Source organism: Bactrocera dorsalis, chromosome 4, assembly GCF_023373825.1.
Source record: "Bactrocera dorsalis isolate Fly_Bdor chromosome 4, ASM2337382v1, whole genome shotgun sequence".
In the NCBI taxonomy this organism is placed as follows: domain Eukaryota; kingdom Metazoa; phylum Arthropoda; class Insecta; order Diptera; family Tephritidae; genus Bactrocera; species Bactrocera dorsalis.
In genome coordinates this window covers 23,642,344-23,656,215 of record NC_064306.1, presented here as the reverse complement: position 1 = coordinate 23,656,215, position 13,872 = coordinate 23,642,344, and the positions used below count along the sequence as shown (strand labels likewise).

Below are 13,872 nucleotides of genomic sequence, written 5' to 3'. Positions count from 1 at the left end.
ATTGTGAAAAAGTATGACTATTCTTATGAACTATTATTTACATTATTCTATAAAATATCCCTGTAATATTTTTCGCGATTTCCCTTCCGATAACTTATTGCAACACACCTGGGGGCCTATTCTGTAACTCGATTCGAAAAAAATTTACTCGAATTCGGATTTTGTATATTCTGTAACTCGATTTTCGGATTTTCAAGCCAATTTTCGGATAAAATATTCGATAGCTTTTGAGTTGTAGAAAGCAAAAACGAAAATTGTACGTATTTATTCTGGCACAGGGTGGTACAACTTTCGCATAATTATAAACTAGATCCGAATTTCGAATAGAATACATTTTCGAATCGAGTTACAGAATAGGGCCCCTGTTTTGAACTGTTTTGAAAGAAACCTTTCAATGCCCAATTTTGTTTCAGTATCGAAATTGATTTATGACCCTCCATAAATACTTTACATTGTTTTATTTATTTAACTTTTTGATGTTTTGACTATAACAGAAGTGGATGGACGACTCGCATAAGGGAAAGTTTGGATGGCTTTAAACCTGCATCGAACGCTGTGTGCCACTCAAATACCAGTGTTCGTAAAAAAGTAGTCTACCAAAAACACTTCTGCAGCATTTTCAACGATTCTGTAGTCGTGATTCCATTTGAAAAATACAATTTCAAATAAATTGGTGTACAATTTTAAGATGAAAGACTGGATCGTATTTCTTTACCCTAAATGGCAAACATAACTTTATTTATAAATAGTATAAAGATTTAGGTAAACAACTAAAACATATTCTATTAGGTAAACACATTTTTGGTCAACTTAAAATTACACACTAGTGATGCGTTTTGTATTCCAAAAAGGAATCAATGATTTATGTATGTATGTATAAATTGAAAAATATTTAACTTTTGTTTAAGGCAGTTTCAAAAAATTCAAAAATAAAATCGTAAACCATAGTTGACTAGCTTTTTTCCAATGCTACCAGAGCAAAACGAATTTCTAAGAACTTTCTGTTTGCGTTTGTTTCCTCCGAAACTGTTATATGAGTGTTAAAAATAGTTTAGCAAAGAAATCACATTAAAAATTCTAGTTTTAAGTATATATACATTTTGTCTTAGGTGTATGCTTACATAGCTGATAAAATTGTTCAATGTAGCTAAATTATATCTTTGGCGTTAATGCTTTGGAGCTTAAAAGCTTCCGTATTCAAAAAAATTTATGACAGTTTTACGCACAATAGAACCTGTTTATTTAGGGATTTGTGCTTTTATGCTTACTTAAACTCGAAAGTTACCAATCTCAATTTTCTTTCTTACAACTATGTTCTTTGTTAAGAGGGCTTATTAAATGGATTTCCTACACAGATTTACAGTTAGTGAAAGCCTAAAGCTTTTAATTATTTACTGGAAGTTGACTAAATCAGCAGTTCGTATCAGTTAAACGTTTTATGCTTTCTTTAGTAACTAAGATTATAATTAATTTAATCACTAAATAAGTACTTTGCAGTTCGGCTCCACGCAAAGTAAAATGTATTAACATAATCAGTTGCTAAGCTGTATTTATAATATTATCCTTAGCAGTCTTAGATTTAATAATATAACCCAATTGGGAAGTTATCGCTTATAATTTCTTTACAGTATTTTCTAAACATCCCACAAGCCTACCAATCATCATCCTCATTGTATTCCGATATTTCGAGGCGGAATGATGTGCTGACATTTTTCAATTTGCGGTGGCAGGTTCTTCCCAAGGGATTATGTCGCAGGTTAACTAATTCTAGGTTATCGCTTGTGATCATTTCATCGGTGTCGATTTCTAAAGAAAAGTATGTTTAATTGTTGTGGTTAACTAAACCGATTATTACGAAGAGAACTTACCAATGATCGCATTGTGACTGGCGTCCAGTTCTCGCAATTTGGGCATTTTAAACACAACTGGTGGCAAAACAATAAATGAGTTGTGTGAGATATTTAGCCGCGCCAACGCATTCAGATCTGCCAACTCATCGGGCAATTTGGTCATTTGATTGTGTGAGAGGTTGAGGTCTTCATGCAATAAAAAGTAGATGCAAATAAGGCATGGAATATTAACTAATGCGTTTACCGAAACACTTACCTGTAATGAGATTAAATTTGAGCGCAAATTTCGCTGGTATCTTTTTGATGACATTGCTGCTGAGATCACAGGTCTTTAGTTGAGTATTGCGCATCAAATGATAAACCGCGTCGGGAATCTGCATCAGCTGGCATTCGGACAAGTCTGAAAATTATAAAAAAAACAATTGTTAATGATTTTGCTTTATTAAATTTTAATCTTGGGCTACTTATAACAAATATGACAAAACTTAATAAAATTAAGCAAAGGCTTGTAAAGATTAGAGAAACCTCCGAATGAGTTTTAACAGTACGGTGGCGAATAAATAGATTGACCATTGAGTTTATTCCTTACTTTTACATATTATTGATTTATGAATATATTAGGAAGGGGTATGCCAATATATGTATATGTATATATTTGAGTTTACTATAATATTAGGTAGTTTGTAGGATATGTATGTATGTACAATTGATAATAATGCATAAAATATGTAATAAATTAATTATATAATTTTTTTCTACAATTATCATAAAAATTGGTAATTTTTACTACAATTTTAGTAAAATACTTAACTAAATTATGAAAAATCAAATGACTGATATTTATTGAATAAGTTTCAAAATAACATTACCTAATGACTCATTATCTTGCGCATTTTCACATCTTTCTACGACACGCACCACAGCATGTGCCATTCTTGACAATTTTCTGAACTTTTCAGAAATGAATTAATATTAACCAAATACAGTGTAAATTTCACTCTCACGGCACACTAGTGGATTTTCGCGAGGTTTCGTTTTAGATTTATATTTTTTTCTAGGAAATTTATTTAGAAGAACACAAGCGACGCGATCAACTCACGGATAGAAATTAAGTGAGAGGTTTATTGTGCAAGCAGCGGGTAAGGAAAATATTAATATCAAACCATTTGCTTTTGACAAGAAATTATATTTTAAGAGTAATTAAAATAAAAGAGAGTGAAATGATTACTCTTAAAAGTTGTTCATTGCCGTTTTAGCTAGTCGTATTTACCTATGAACTGCTTCGTGATTTTCAATTTTAGGTTTATTTCAATATTGGTTATATCTAGTAAATATTGCACTTGCTGTATTCATGCATCATTCTAACAATATGTTACACTTTAAACATTTTCTCTTCTACTTAAACGAATTTACAGTAATGGCCATAGAAACGTAACAATATATTTTTATTCGATAAGAAATATCCAACTTTAGTGCAATTTCATTATATGGCAGATGAACGTGGTTATTACGCCACTTACATCATTTGCTATGCAAAAATTACAGGCATTCCCAAATCTCTGCGTTAACTCCGTCTCTAAAAAAGCGGCAAATTTACGTCAAATTCTCACTTTAATTCTAACAGAAATCAAATGCTTCAATTTATTATTTTTATTTATTTCAGTAAACATCCCGCGTCAATAAATTTTACAGAAAAATTACAATTTCTTCGTTTTCTGCAGAATGCGCGTTAAGTAGCGCTGTCAAACTCGAATTTTTCAACGATCAGCGTTGTCGCCGCGTTCATTTGAGTAAGCGTCTTACAAAATATATGGGCTTGTAACATTTTTGACAGAACGTTGCCGCTTCCACTTTTTTTAGGAGTAGCGAATTGACATAGTTTAAGCTCTTAACTGTTGTCATAATTATTTGACCAAGAGTGTGATTTTCTCTTTGTATATGTTTCACCGGGGTATTAATGGATCGCATATACATGTTTTATGTTTTTAATTCTCCTGTGCTCTTTATCTTTTAAGTGCCCAAAACGTAAGTATATCCAATGTGGTCTGCAGAGAGCACTAATTTGTAATAAAGCTTTCGAGCAAACTTCTCTGTCTACGTTATACTTTAGTTCACAATTATAGGAACAAATGAGCTTTTGCTATAATATTTAAGGCAGTGTATTAATATATACAAATATTTAGGTAAAACTGGTCAATTTATGCATTTATATTTATCATTTTGTATACAGTAATACCCCGACTTACGCTACCCCGTTTTACGCGAATTCGAAGATACGCGGTTTTTCATTTTGATTGCCGCGCGAATTAAGAATGCTATTTAGGCAATTCTAAAATATATATTTTACCAGGATATTACTCCTGGGTTTCTCTTTATTTAATATAAAGGTATTATAAAATACATCTAACTATGGTATGGTTTATATTAAACTAAGTTGAAGTACACACAGCTAACAATTGACGAGGTTATAGAAATGCGTAAGTATGAGCAAGATATTGACCAAACTGATTCGCTAGACCCAGTTGAATCGGTAAATCAAATGACAATTGCAAACTTAACAGAAGGGCTCAATTCAATTGAAAAGGGGTTACAAATTTTAGAAAAAATTGATTCTAATGAAGAACCCATTTCTACTACAAAACGAGGGATAAAAAAATTACTGGTATGCTACGAGGAAATTTTACGTGAAAAGAAGAAAAATTTAACTCGTCAGGCAACACTGTTAGAATATATGAAGCCTTCGACATCAAAATAACTTCGGTTTAGCTTACTTTATTCATAACAATGTAATATTTTTTTATTATCCTACACTTTATTAAAAATTTTTCTTCTAAATTATTGTTTTCTTTAAACTCTGGTCCCGATTAAACAAACTTTATATGTATTTATATGCAACGTTGAACCCCGACTTACGCGAATTCGACTTACACGGCAACCGCTCGGACCCACCTATCGCGTAAGTCCGGGGTATTACTGTATTGGGTAATCGAAAAAGTCTTATTTCTTATTTTTCTATTAGTCGTATTTCTAATAAAATTTTAACTTATTTTTTTATATAATATTTATAATGAATTTTAATGAACAAAAAATGTACCATTTTTAGAGACATTGTTCCGTAAGTGTAAAACTTTCATCAGTGTATGTAAATCGAAATTTCCAGAACGGAAGCGAGCGAACCATTGTTTCACTCATTTTTGAACAGCTGTAAATTCTTTTCAACTTTCCCGAATTTATTGATTAATCTTAAGATCTCATCTTTCCGACACTATATGGTATGACACAATGTTATTGGTAAAACTGGAGATATACGACTGCAACGACGTCTATTGACAAAAAACGAAAGGACTTTTTCGACTACCCAATATATGTATGTACATATATAATATATGTTTATATAATGTATATATATAAAATAAATTATAATTGAACTAAAAGTAATCCCCATGCCCATTTTTGATATCTTGAAATATTTAAACTTACGACTCTTTGAAAGGACAAATAATACCTTATTTGGAGAGTATAGAAGTACTTATAATTTTGTTTTGTACTTTCAGTATTTTATCATAGCAGAATAACCAAATTCTCCCTCTTTGTTAATTTTGCGAAGCCTGGAAAATATACTATATACCAACGCAAAAAGTCGTCTACATAAATATTTATTTTCCAATTGTCGGAAAACTTCAAAAGACCTTTGTTCGAATTATGATCATAATCATATACTTACATACATACATTCATATGTACTTTGCACTAATATGTACACATATACATCTGTAGTTTGCTTAAATGCAAGTAAAAGTGCAAGTCATTTATTAAGAGAACTACATACATATTTTCAAAAAATGTAAATATACATACAGTTATACGTACATAGACATATATAAATGCATGCAAATGTACTTGATTATATAGTTATTATAGGGAAAACTGTTTAATTATTTTCCTCCTGAAAAGGTTTTTTTGAAACGCGACGAATTGTTTAAAGAAATCGAGAGAGTGATGCAGAAAGTACTAAGAGGTTAATCGCACCAGTTTGTAGCAGTAGACAAAGGGTCTGCTACGACGCCGGAAAAAAACGAAAGCACGAGACATATCAACTTGATCAGTTGCCAGCGACAGACAGGTGCTAACGACAATTGGCAGGGCGGCTTGGGAATAAACAAACGGCTTTATATTAGATGCAATTGCACTTGGTTAATTTGGCGTCACCTCTTTTTGGTTAATGTAGATTTCGATGTTTATAATTATTATTTGAATATATTAATTTCCAAAGCTTGCATATAGTATACATACATACACGATCGCATGAGGGTGAGTGCGCAAAAGGTGCAAAATGCGCAGATTTCAAAACATAACAACTTATGTATATTGTACATACGTAATGAAAAATATTTATATTTACATACATATGAATATATTGGCATAAGTATATGTGTGTATGTGCATATTAAGGCATTGTCTACGCAATTAACAAATTAGTAATTATAAGATAAGATTATAATAAACAAGTTCAATACCCTATTATACTCTCGCACTTTTTTACTTAATACACCTTACATATGCTATAACGTTTAAATATAGTTAATATACAGAAAATTCAATTGAAATTTATATCTAAGTATAAGCTAAGGACAGCGAGACAATTTAATTTGCCATAATTCGACATAACATAATGTTTGTTTACGATCAAAATCATTTAAGCCCACAATCCTGAATATCGAATAAAGTCAATAAAATTAAAATTAATAATAAGCATGATACGGTGGGTAAATTCAAATAATTTACTGAATTCAAGGCTTTTTATATTCTTGCAACATGCTGCTATAGAGTATAATAGCTTTTTCGCTTAACATTTGTTTGTATCACCAAAAAATTAACGATTTAGTTATGTATAATATGAGAATGATGAGACGAACTGAATTTATAGTCACTGTCCGTCTGACCTTCTGTATAAATCAAACCAAAACTATTCAATACCCAGATACCTAATAAGTATGTGGATTAAAGATCCAATTGCGAACGTTTTATCAAAAATATCGGTCAATCTGTTGGATATACCTGAGAAATTTGGAGATTTAGTTCGCTAATAATATGTAGAATGCCTGTGTGTCAAAATTGGGTTGAATTGGATAAATAATTTCTTTATGGGGCCTATACCTAGGCTTTATACTGTATTTATCGACATATATAGGCCGAATTATATATGTATTTCGGGATTAGAGATCAAAAACAAATATTAGTTATCGAAAATTTCTTTATTGTTTATCAAAATAATCTTGACTAAGATCTATACACTTTTGCAGACGTTTGAACCAATTCTCAAAGCACTTTGCCACTTTTATTGAGGTATCTCCAAAACTTGTCTTTTGATATTCTAGTTTGGTTTTGAAGAACGGGAATAAAAGCAAGTCATTCTTTGCCAAGTTAGGACTATTCGGAGGATGACTTATCAAATCGATATTTTAAGTGCTCCAAAAAGTTGTTTCGATCGATTTATGAGAAGTAGCATTTTTGTGGTAAGAAGTGGTCCGTCTTCGGTGGTTGATTTTCCAGATTTTTTGGAAGACATGCGTGAGCGAACTACTTTTGTTAGATTTGGCTCATCGTGAAATACCTGTATGTAAAGTCGACTGGTGTTACTCATATGCGTGAATTCACGATGTCATGATGTCACAAACTTGTTTCAAGGCACCGCTATCATGTTTTATAAACATTTCTCTCGACCAATTGACACGTTCCGTTTTTAAGCGATCAACAAATTGTGTGGGATCCCACGAGAAAATTTTTTTTCTACAATCAAATTTTCATGCAATATTAAATGTTATTGTTATCAATCCCGCGCATGAAAATCAATATCAGCTGCCCATAGCAACAATAGTTTCCGGAACAAAGAATAATTTCGGACGACTTCCATAAAACTCGTCTTGACGTGATCTATGACCTCGATTGGATTCACCATACCATCGATAAACACGGCTCCTTGATGGAGCTTCATCGACAAAAGTTGAATTAAGTCACTATGCACTGTTGCTGAGGTAATAAACGTCAAAAATTATAAAAAATAATTTAAAAAATAAATGTTCGTGCTGGCCGAGATGAATATTTTAAGTTATTTTAAGCAACAGTAATAGCGCGAAACATCTCCTGCATAGGCTTGTGCGCTGGGTTTGGGACCTGCCACGTAAAAAACACCCGCAATGAAAAGAAAAACAGCCTCGGAATGTCATATAACAAAACGTTCTGAATATGTTTAACATCGAAAATGTCAAACTTTTCAAATCTGAGAGACTATCTTCATGGATTCTGAAAACACAGTTTAAAGTTGTATTTGTAAATAGTACTTGTATATGTACAATCATGATAAAATAATATTTTACAGCTTCGTGGTTGTAATAGTGACGTGTGAACGTGTAAGTTGACTGACTTTATAATCTTTTTAGAAATATGAAATAAGTATTGAAAACGCTGCCATTGATCGATGAAAAAGTGACAAGGATGAGTTTCTTCGTTCCACTCTTCCACAATATAAGCAACGTTAGCAGATATTCTGGATCTGCAGAGTTGAGTAAACCCACTATACTAAAAACGATCATGCTATGAAGATAATTTAGTACGTACTTTAAGAATTTCAACAATTTCTGCAGTGTAATGGGGTTTTCTTTGCTTACTGATGAATACAGATTGAATATATCGAAAATAAGTGGCTCCGCCAAATAGTATTACTCTTCATTTAAATGGCTGTTTTTTAGATTTTATCTTAGGTATAACCCCCTCTCAATTTAAATTGTTGTATTAAGGTTTCAACTTAAGTATAGACTATTAATATAATGATGTTTATTTCAACCATATTTCTATATGACAACCTGCATTGATATGGATGAATCAATCATACTCAATCTATGTTAGGCTCACGATTTTTCATAAGAAAGATTGTTAGCAGTAAAACAATTATTTATATAATTATATATATGAAAGTATATGCTTTTGGGCACTGTGTGCCTGCATATACATACATACATACATATGTGCATACAAAAGAGCCGTATAAAAATGGTAAATGTTTATATGTAAAAAAAATATACAACTTAAAATGCACCTACCTATAAAAGAAATGTTAATATGAGTAATGAGTTGCAACCTGTATGTACGTATGTATGTAGTATGTATGGCATAAATAATTGGTTGAGTGGTCAAACACGCAATATCTATGATAAACTGTGCACTGCACTAACTGGCTATAGGAAAGCACATATTGCTCATTTTAAAATTACTCCTAATAAAAGCTTATATACATATGTACATGTAAGCATCCATGCATGTTTGCATGTGTTATGCAACTAAGCAGCATTACTAACCAGAATTTTTAATTATGTGCAACGAGCGGTTTCATTGTAGAATATATTATATATACATACAAATATATCGAAATAATACTTAACTAGCAAAAAAAATTTAAGGTAGACCAAATTTTCCATTTCCATTTCTGTGTACGTTGAACACTGAAAATATACCGAAACATATGTACATTGATATACCAAGGTAAACAAAGAGATCTCTTTGCATATTTATATATGTACATAATTATGTATGACATATGTATTTACAAGTTGTACATACATAATGTGCACAATTTCAATTATGAAAAGTAACTGGTTACTGTCATCCGGCTACTGAGAAGTTTATGGCCTTTTTGGATTATTATGTACAACTACCAATACTGTATATAATACTGAAATGTCAGATTCAAACACCTCTTAAGACCATTTGTAAATTTTAAAACATTTACAAAAATTAAAAAAAAAAAAAAAATGAAAGAAATTTTCAACCAAATTTTCTTTTCTACTTTTTTTATTATTGTGAATAATCTTTCAATCTTTCACAATGCATATTTATGTATTAATACAATTAAACTAATATTTGATGATATTTTTTCTAAAAGCTTCATATTTTTAACTTGATAATTAATAAATAAGAAAACGAAGCTTTAAGAACATTTAAAATTGTCTATAGGATTAAACTTGGGTAGCTCATATATTTAGGCACAAACAGTTTCTTTTTTCTGTGTTTCATTCTCCCTTTCATGTAAGCAATGCTCCAAGGAAATTCATGATTTCAGTATGCTAAGAACAATAGCACATACATATACAAAATAATGTTATAGTTGCCTTGGCTGGTGGATTGGCAGCTAAAGGCTAGTCGCCAAACATAATAGGAATATAAATATATTTGATTAGAACGTATCTACATATTTTTTACGAAAGCGATTAAATTAAAGCAATAGAAATTTCAATTGTACAAAGGAGTATCTCTTAGAATACCAAAGAGGAGTTTCCAAAAAATTGCTATTCGAAAATTTATATACCTCGTCTTGAATCAATGGATTGTGCGCATTTTTTTTTAATAATAATTCATACGTAGCAATATAAAGTGTTCTGTAAAATGTGGTCCATTTTGGTTTATATTTAAACTGTGTTTTAAGGAAGTTTTTCGTCACAAATTTTAGAGAGCTATTAATAAAAGTTTTGTTTATTATTATTTACTCTAGCCATCGAGAGCCAAAGCCTTGGGAGAATAATAAAATTATGATTGTAAATTTGTGAATAATATTTAGTTGACGCTCACGTGGTTATTCATTGAATTTAAAATAATACTAAAATAATGTTAACAAATATTATTATAATAAAAACTTGGTTCACCTTTGACCTACAAACAACAAATACATTTCAAATATATAATCTATGCAGTTCACCAGTTAGTTAAATGGAAACTATTGAACAATCGCGGCCTTGCAAGTGGCGAAACACTAACACCCCATAAAAAACGAGGCTTTTTCACTTTGTTCGACGCATTCAAACAATGCAAATGTTGGTTTCAAAGCAATGCCTCACCAGTGCGTGCAATCTAAACGCTCACTTCAGTGCGCCTCAATGGCTACAAATATTAAAACGTATATTTGCTATTTACATCACAATCGTCTAGCTGTAGCTGATTAGTTGCTTTACAACTTTGGGTTGCTTTTGTTGGTTTATGCATATACTGAGTTTAGTACGATACGGTCGCACAGACTTTAAAATATGCTTTATATAAAGTTATACTAGTGAATACATACTGATATTGTAAACTTATGTTTCACGTATTACTTAATATAATACATACATACATATATGCTACGCTTAGCTACTATGCCAAACAGCTAAGCCTAAATTGGCGCGCCAAGTGTCAAAAAACTGTTAGAAATTCGAATCATGCATTTACTCTACTCCGATGAATATGTCACGGTTAATGTTTCAATTTAGGGATAACATTTGTGCTTAAAATGTTGCGAAATACTTATGATTCTTTAAAAAGTGTTTAAGCGCCAAAAAAACCGTTGTTACGTCAGGAAAATGTACGAACAGATTGAAAAAGAATTCTATAAACTCAGCGTTTCTACGTACCCAATATATTATTCTCTTTTGCATCTTCACAGCGGCCAACCACTCGAATAATACCGCGTCCGGCAATCGGTGAGCAGGTCACTATGCCTCCCATGCGGGCAATGTGTGGCGGCACGCGCGGATCGTCAGTTATCTGCACATTGTCACTGTTATTATCGTTGCTGGTGGCAACTCTGTTATTGTTATTATTATTATTGTTGTTTCCGCCTCCGCCGCCGTTGCTGTTGCCACTATTGTTGGCAATATTAGTGATATCGTTACCGAATGGACGCATTTTTGTGCCTTTTTTAACTAACACTATTCGAGATTTTTTTATTACACAAAAATATGTTTGCAATAGAAAAAGTCGCAACACTGCCTTGGTTTCGAAATTAATGCTAAGTTAACTTTATGGGTCTTTCACCCGTGCTGCACGCACTTATGTACACCTTACGGCTGCCACTTATTTTTATGTAAGTCACTCTTAATATTTTCAATTTTATTTTTAATTTTTTGTATAATGATTGGCACCTTTTGTATTCGCGTTAGCACTTTCAATTTCAATAAAATAATGATCAATGATTTCAAAAACGCTAAACCTAAACTTTTCGTGTGTCTTCCGTTTTTCAAATGGTTGAAAAGCTCTGCCATCAGCTGTTTTTATACCACGGAAGAAGAAAGAATAATTGCGTCGAACGAAATCAAAACAAAAGTAAAATAATAAAAGCTATAGCACACGTTTTCCTACATACCTATGTGGGTTGTATGTGCATGTAAATAGGCACAGTCTATGGCAATCACAACACAGGTCGAGAGATATCAGAGAGTACCATGCACTCCCTCAAGCGCTAATATCTACATGCGAACAAGAGAAAATTAATCTCGAGAAAAAGTTAAATGGAGAGACCAGATAAAGAGCTACAGTAGGCCGCCGGTTGAACGAACATTGAGTTTATGTCGATCAAGACAAACAATAGTTTTTTATTAATAACCTTTAATTTTCAGGTATATATTATAGTATAATTTCCGGTATACTTATATTTCTCTGAGCATGAATATGGTGAAGAATGTGGAAGGGTAAGATTGAGTAATTGTGTTCTGATTCTTTCTTTGTGCACAAATTCTTTTATCCGTGTCAAAAAAAGTTTGGTCACCCCTCAGTTTTGTTTTCTATAAATTGATTTTAAGTCTTAAGTTCTTAAAATCAAAGAATAAAAATAAATTTGTATTTGGTATCCGCGAACTCTTCTGTACGAATTGAACACGATAATTTTGTTGTCGCTTTTACATGTAATTTTGTTTGACAACAGAGCAGAAGCGAGCAGAGAAATGGTGAATCGAAGACAGCTTATGTATAAGTTTTAAATCGTTACTACTAATGAAATATTTTCAGGCCATTTATTGAAAGGGCAAATGATTGAATAAGAATCACCTCAACGTTTGATTTGCTTTTAATTTTCTTATTCAACTGACAATTCGCTTTATTATGGTCTATAAAATACATGCGTTAAATATCAGCTGACCTTGAGTCTATTTTTCAATGTATTAACAATTTAAATTAACTTTTCACAACAATTTATTAATTGTTTCGTCACCTTTCTGTATAAAGGGAGTAAATTTTACAACTGGAAATGAGCGCACCTTTTTATATGACAGTTAGAATGATCAATGTAGAGTAACATACATGAAATACATTTTTTAATAAATCTGCTTTGGAAGTACGAGTATTTGTGACACTAATAACGATAGTCGAGAAGCGGTCGCTATCGGCCCAACGATAGAAGTGTTCATTTGAACGGGTGATTACTGTACTGCATAGTGCGTATTAACCCATTTATTTATAAACATTTGGCTTTGTATAGTTTTATGTATATACATAGATGTTTAAATACCATTATGTACAGTGTATGTGCATACAAGTTGTAAAGAAGGAGCATCGAACGAAAATCAAAACAAAACCGAAATAATTTGTAAAACAAAACTTAAAAGAATACTATCCAAATAAAAAAATCGCAATCACGAGTCAACGAATTGTTTTTATGGCTGTATGTACACTACTCTTATTACGCATTTTCTTAGATTCTTATACGCAGAGAAGCGCTCTCTTGCAGTGTAATTGCGATTTTCAACTTTTCAACTTTTTTAACCAAAATTCATAACCTTATTCCAGACCATGAGATACGCTGAGGCCGCAGATAATAAGCAGCAATACTTGAAAGTGATTAAGTAGAGAAAATGTTGCTTCTTCAAACTTATCAGTTATACCAAAGATATTTAGAGTCTATTAAAAATTTTAAATTTAAATTTAGTTACAAAGTATTTCAAATGTGTAAGCTTAAGTCTCCTGTATTGTGTTATGGACCTTCATTGAGTTTTGGACTTTTAATAGACTCTGAGCCTCAAATCTCTGTGAAGACACGTAAAAAAGTCCGTTGGATAATCATAGAACATATTTCTAGTTCCAATTTTTCAAGAAGAGAAGCAGATTGTTGACTCACTAGACTACTTCCGCTACCGCTTGAAAATGTCCACATTACAGAAGAAATAAAATTTATCGAGTATGATTAAAAAACAAAATCCGATATAATTAACCGTTATAAATATGT

General features: G+C 31.7%; 1 protein-coding gene across 2 annotated transcripts; it reads right to left on the bottom strand.

Moving 5' to 3' along the window:
• Positions 1-701: 701 nt before the first annotated feature.
• On the bottom strand, positions 702-11,912 carry LOC105226952 (leucine-rich repeat-containing protein 20). Of its 2 annotated transcripts, none has more exons than XM_011206098.4 (4): positions 11,288-11,912; positions 2,107-2,250; positions 1,869-2,036; positions 702-1,806 (listed from the first exon to the last, which is right to left on the bottom strand). In XM_011206098.4, exons 1-4 carry the CDS (start codon positions 11,559-11,561, stop codon positions 1,652-1,654), a joined length of 741 nt encoding a protein of 246 aa, XP_011204400.2. In that variant the 5' UTR covers positions 11,562-11,912; the 3' UTR covers positions 702-1,651. The 2 variants fall into 2 exon arrangements, with proteins under 2 accessions (XP_011204400.2, XP_019846322.1); XM_019990763.3 differs by lacking the exon at positions 11,288-11,912 and adding an exon at positions 2,720-2,980.
• Positions 11,913-13,872: the final 1,960 nt, after the last annotated feature.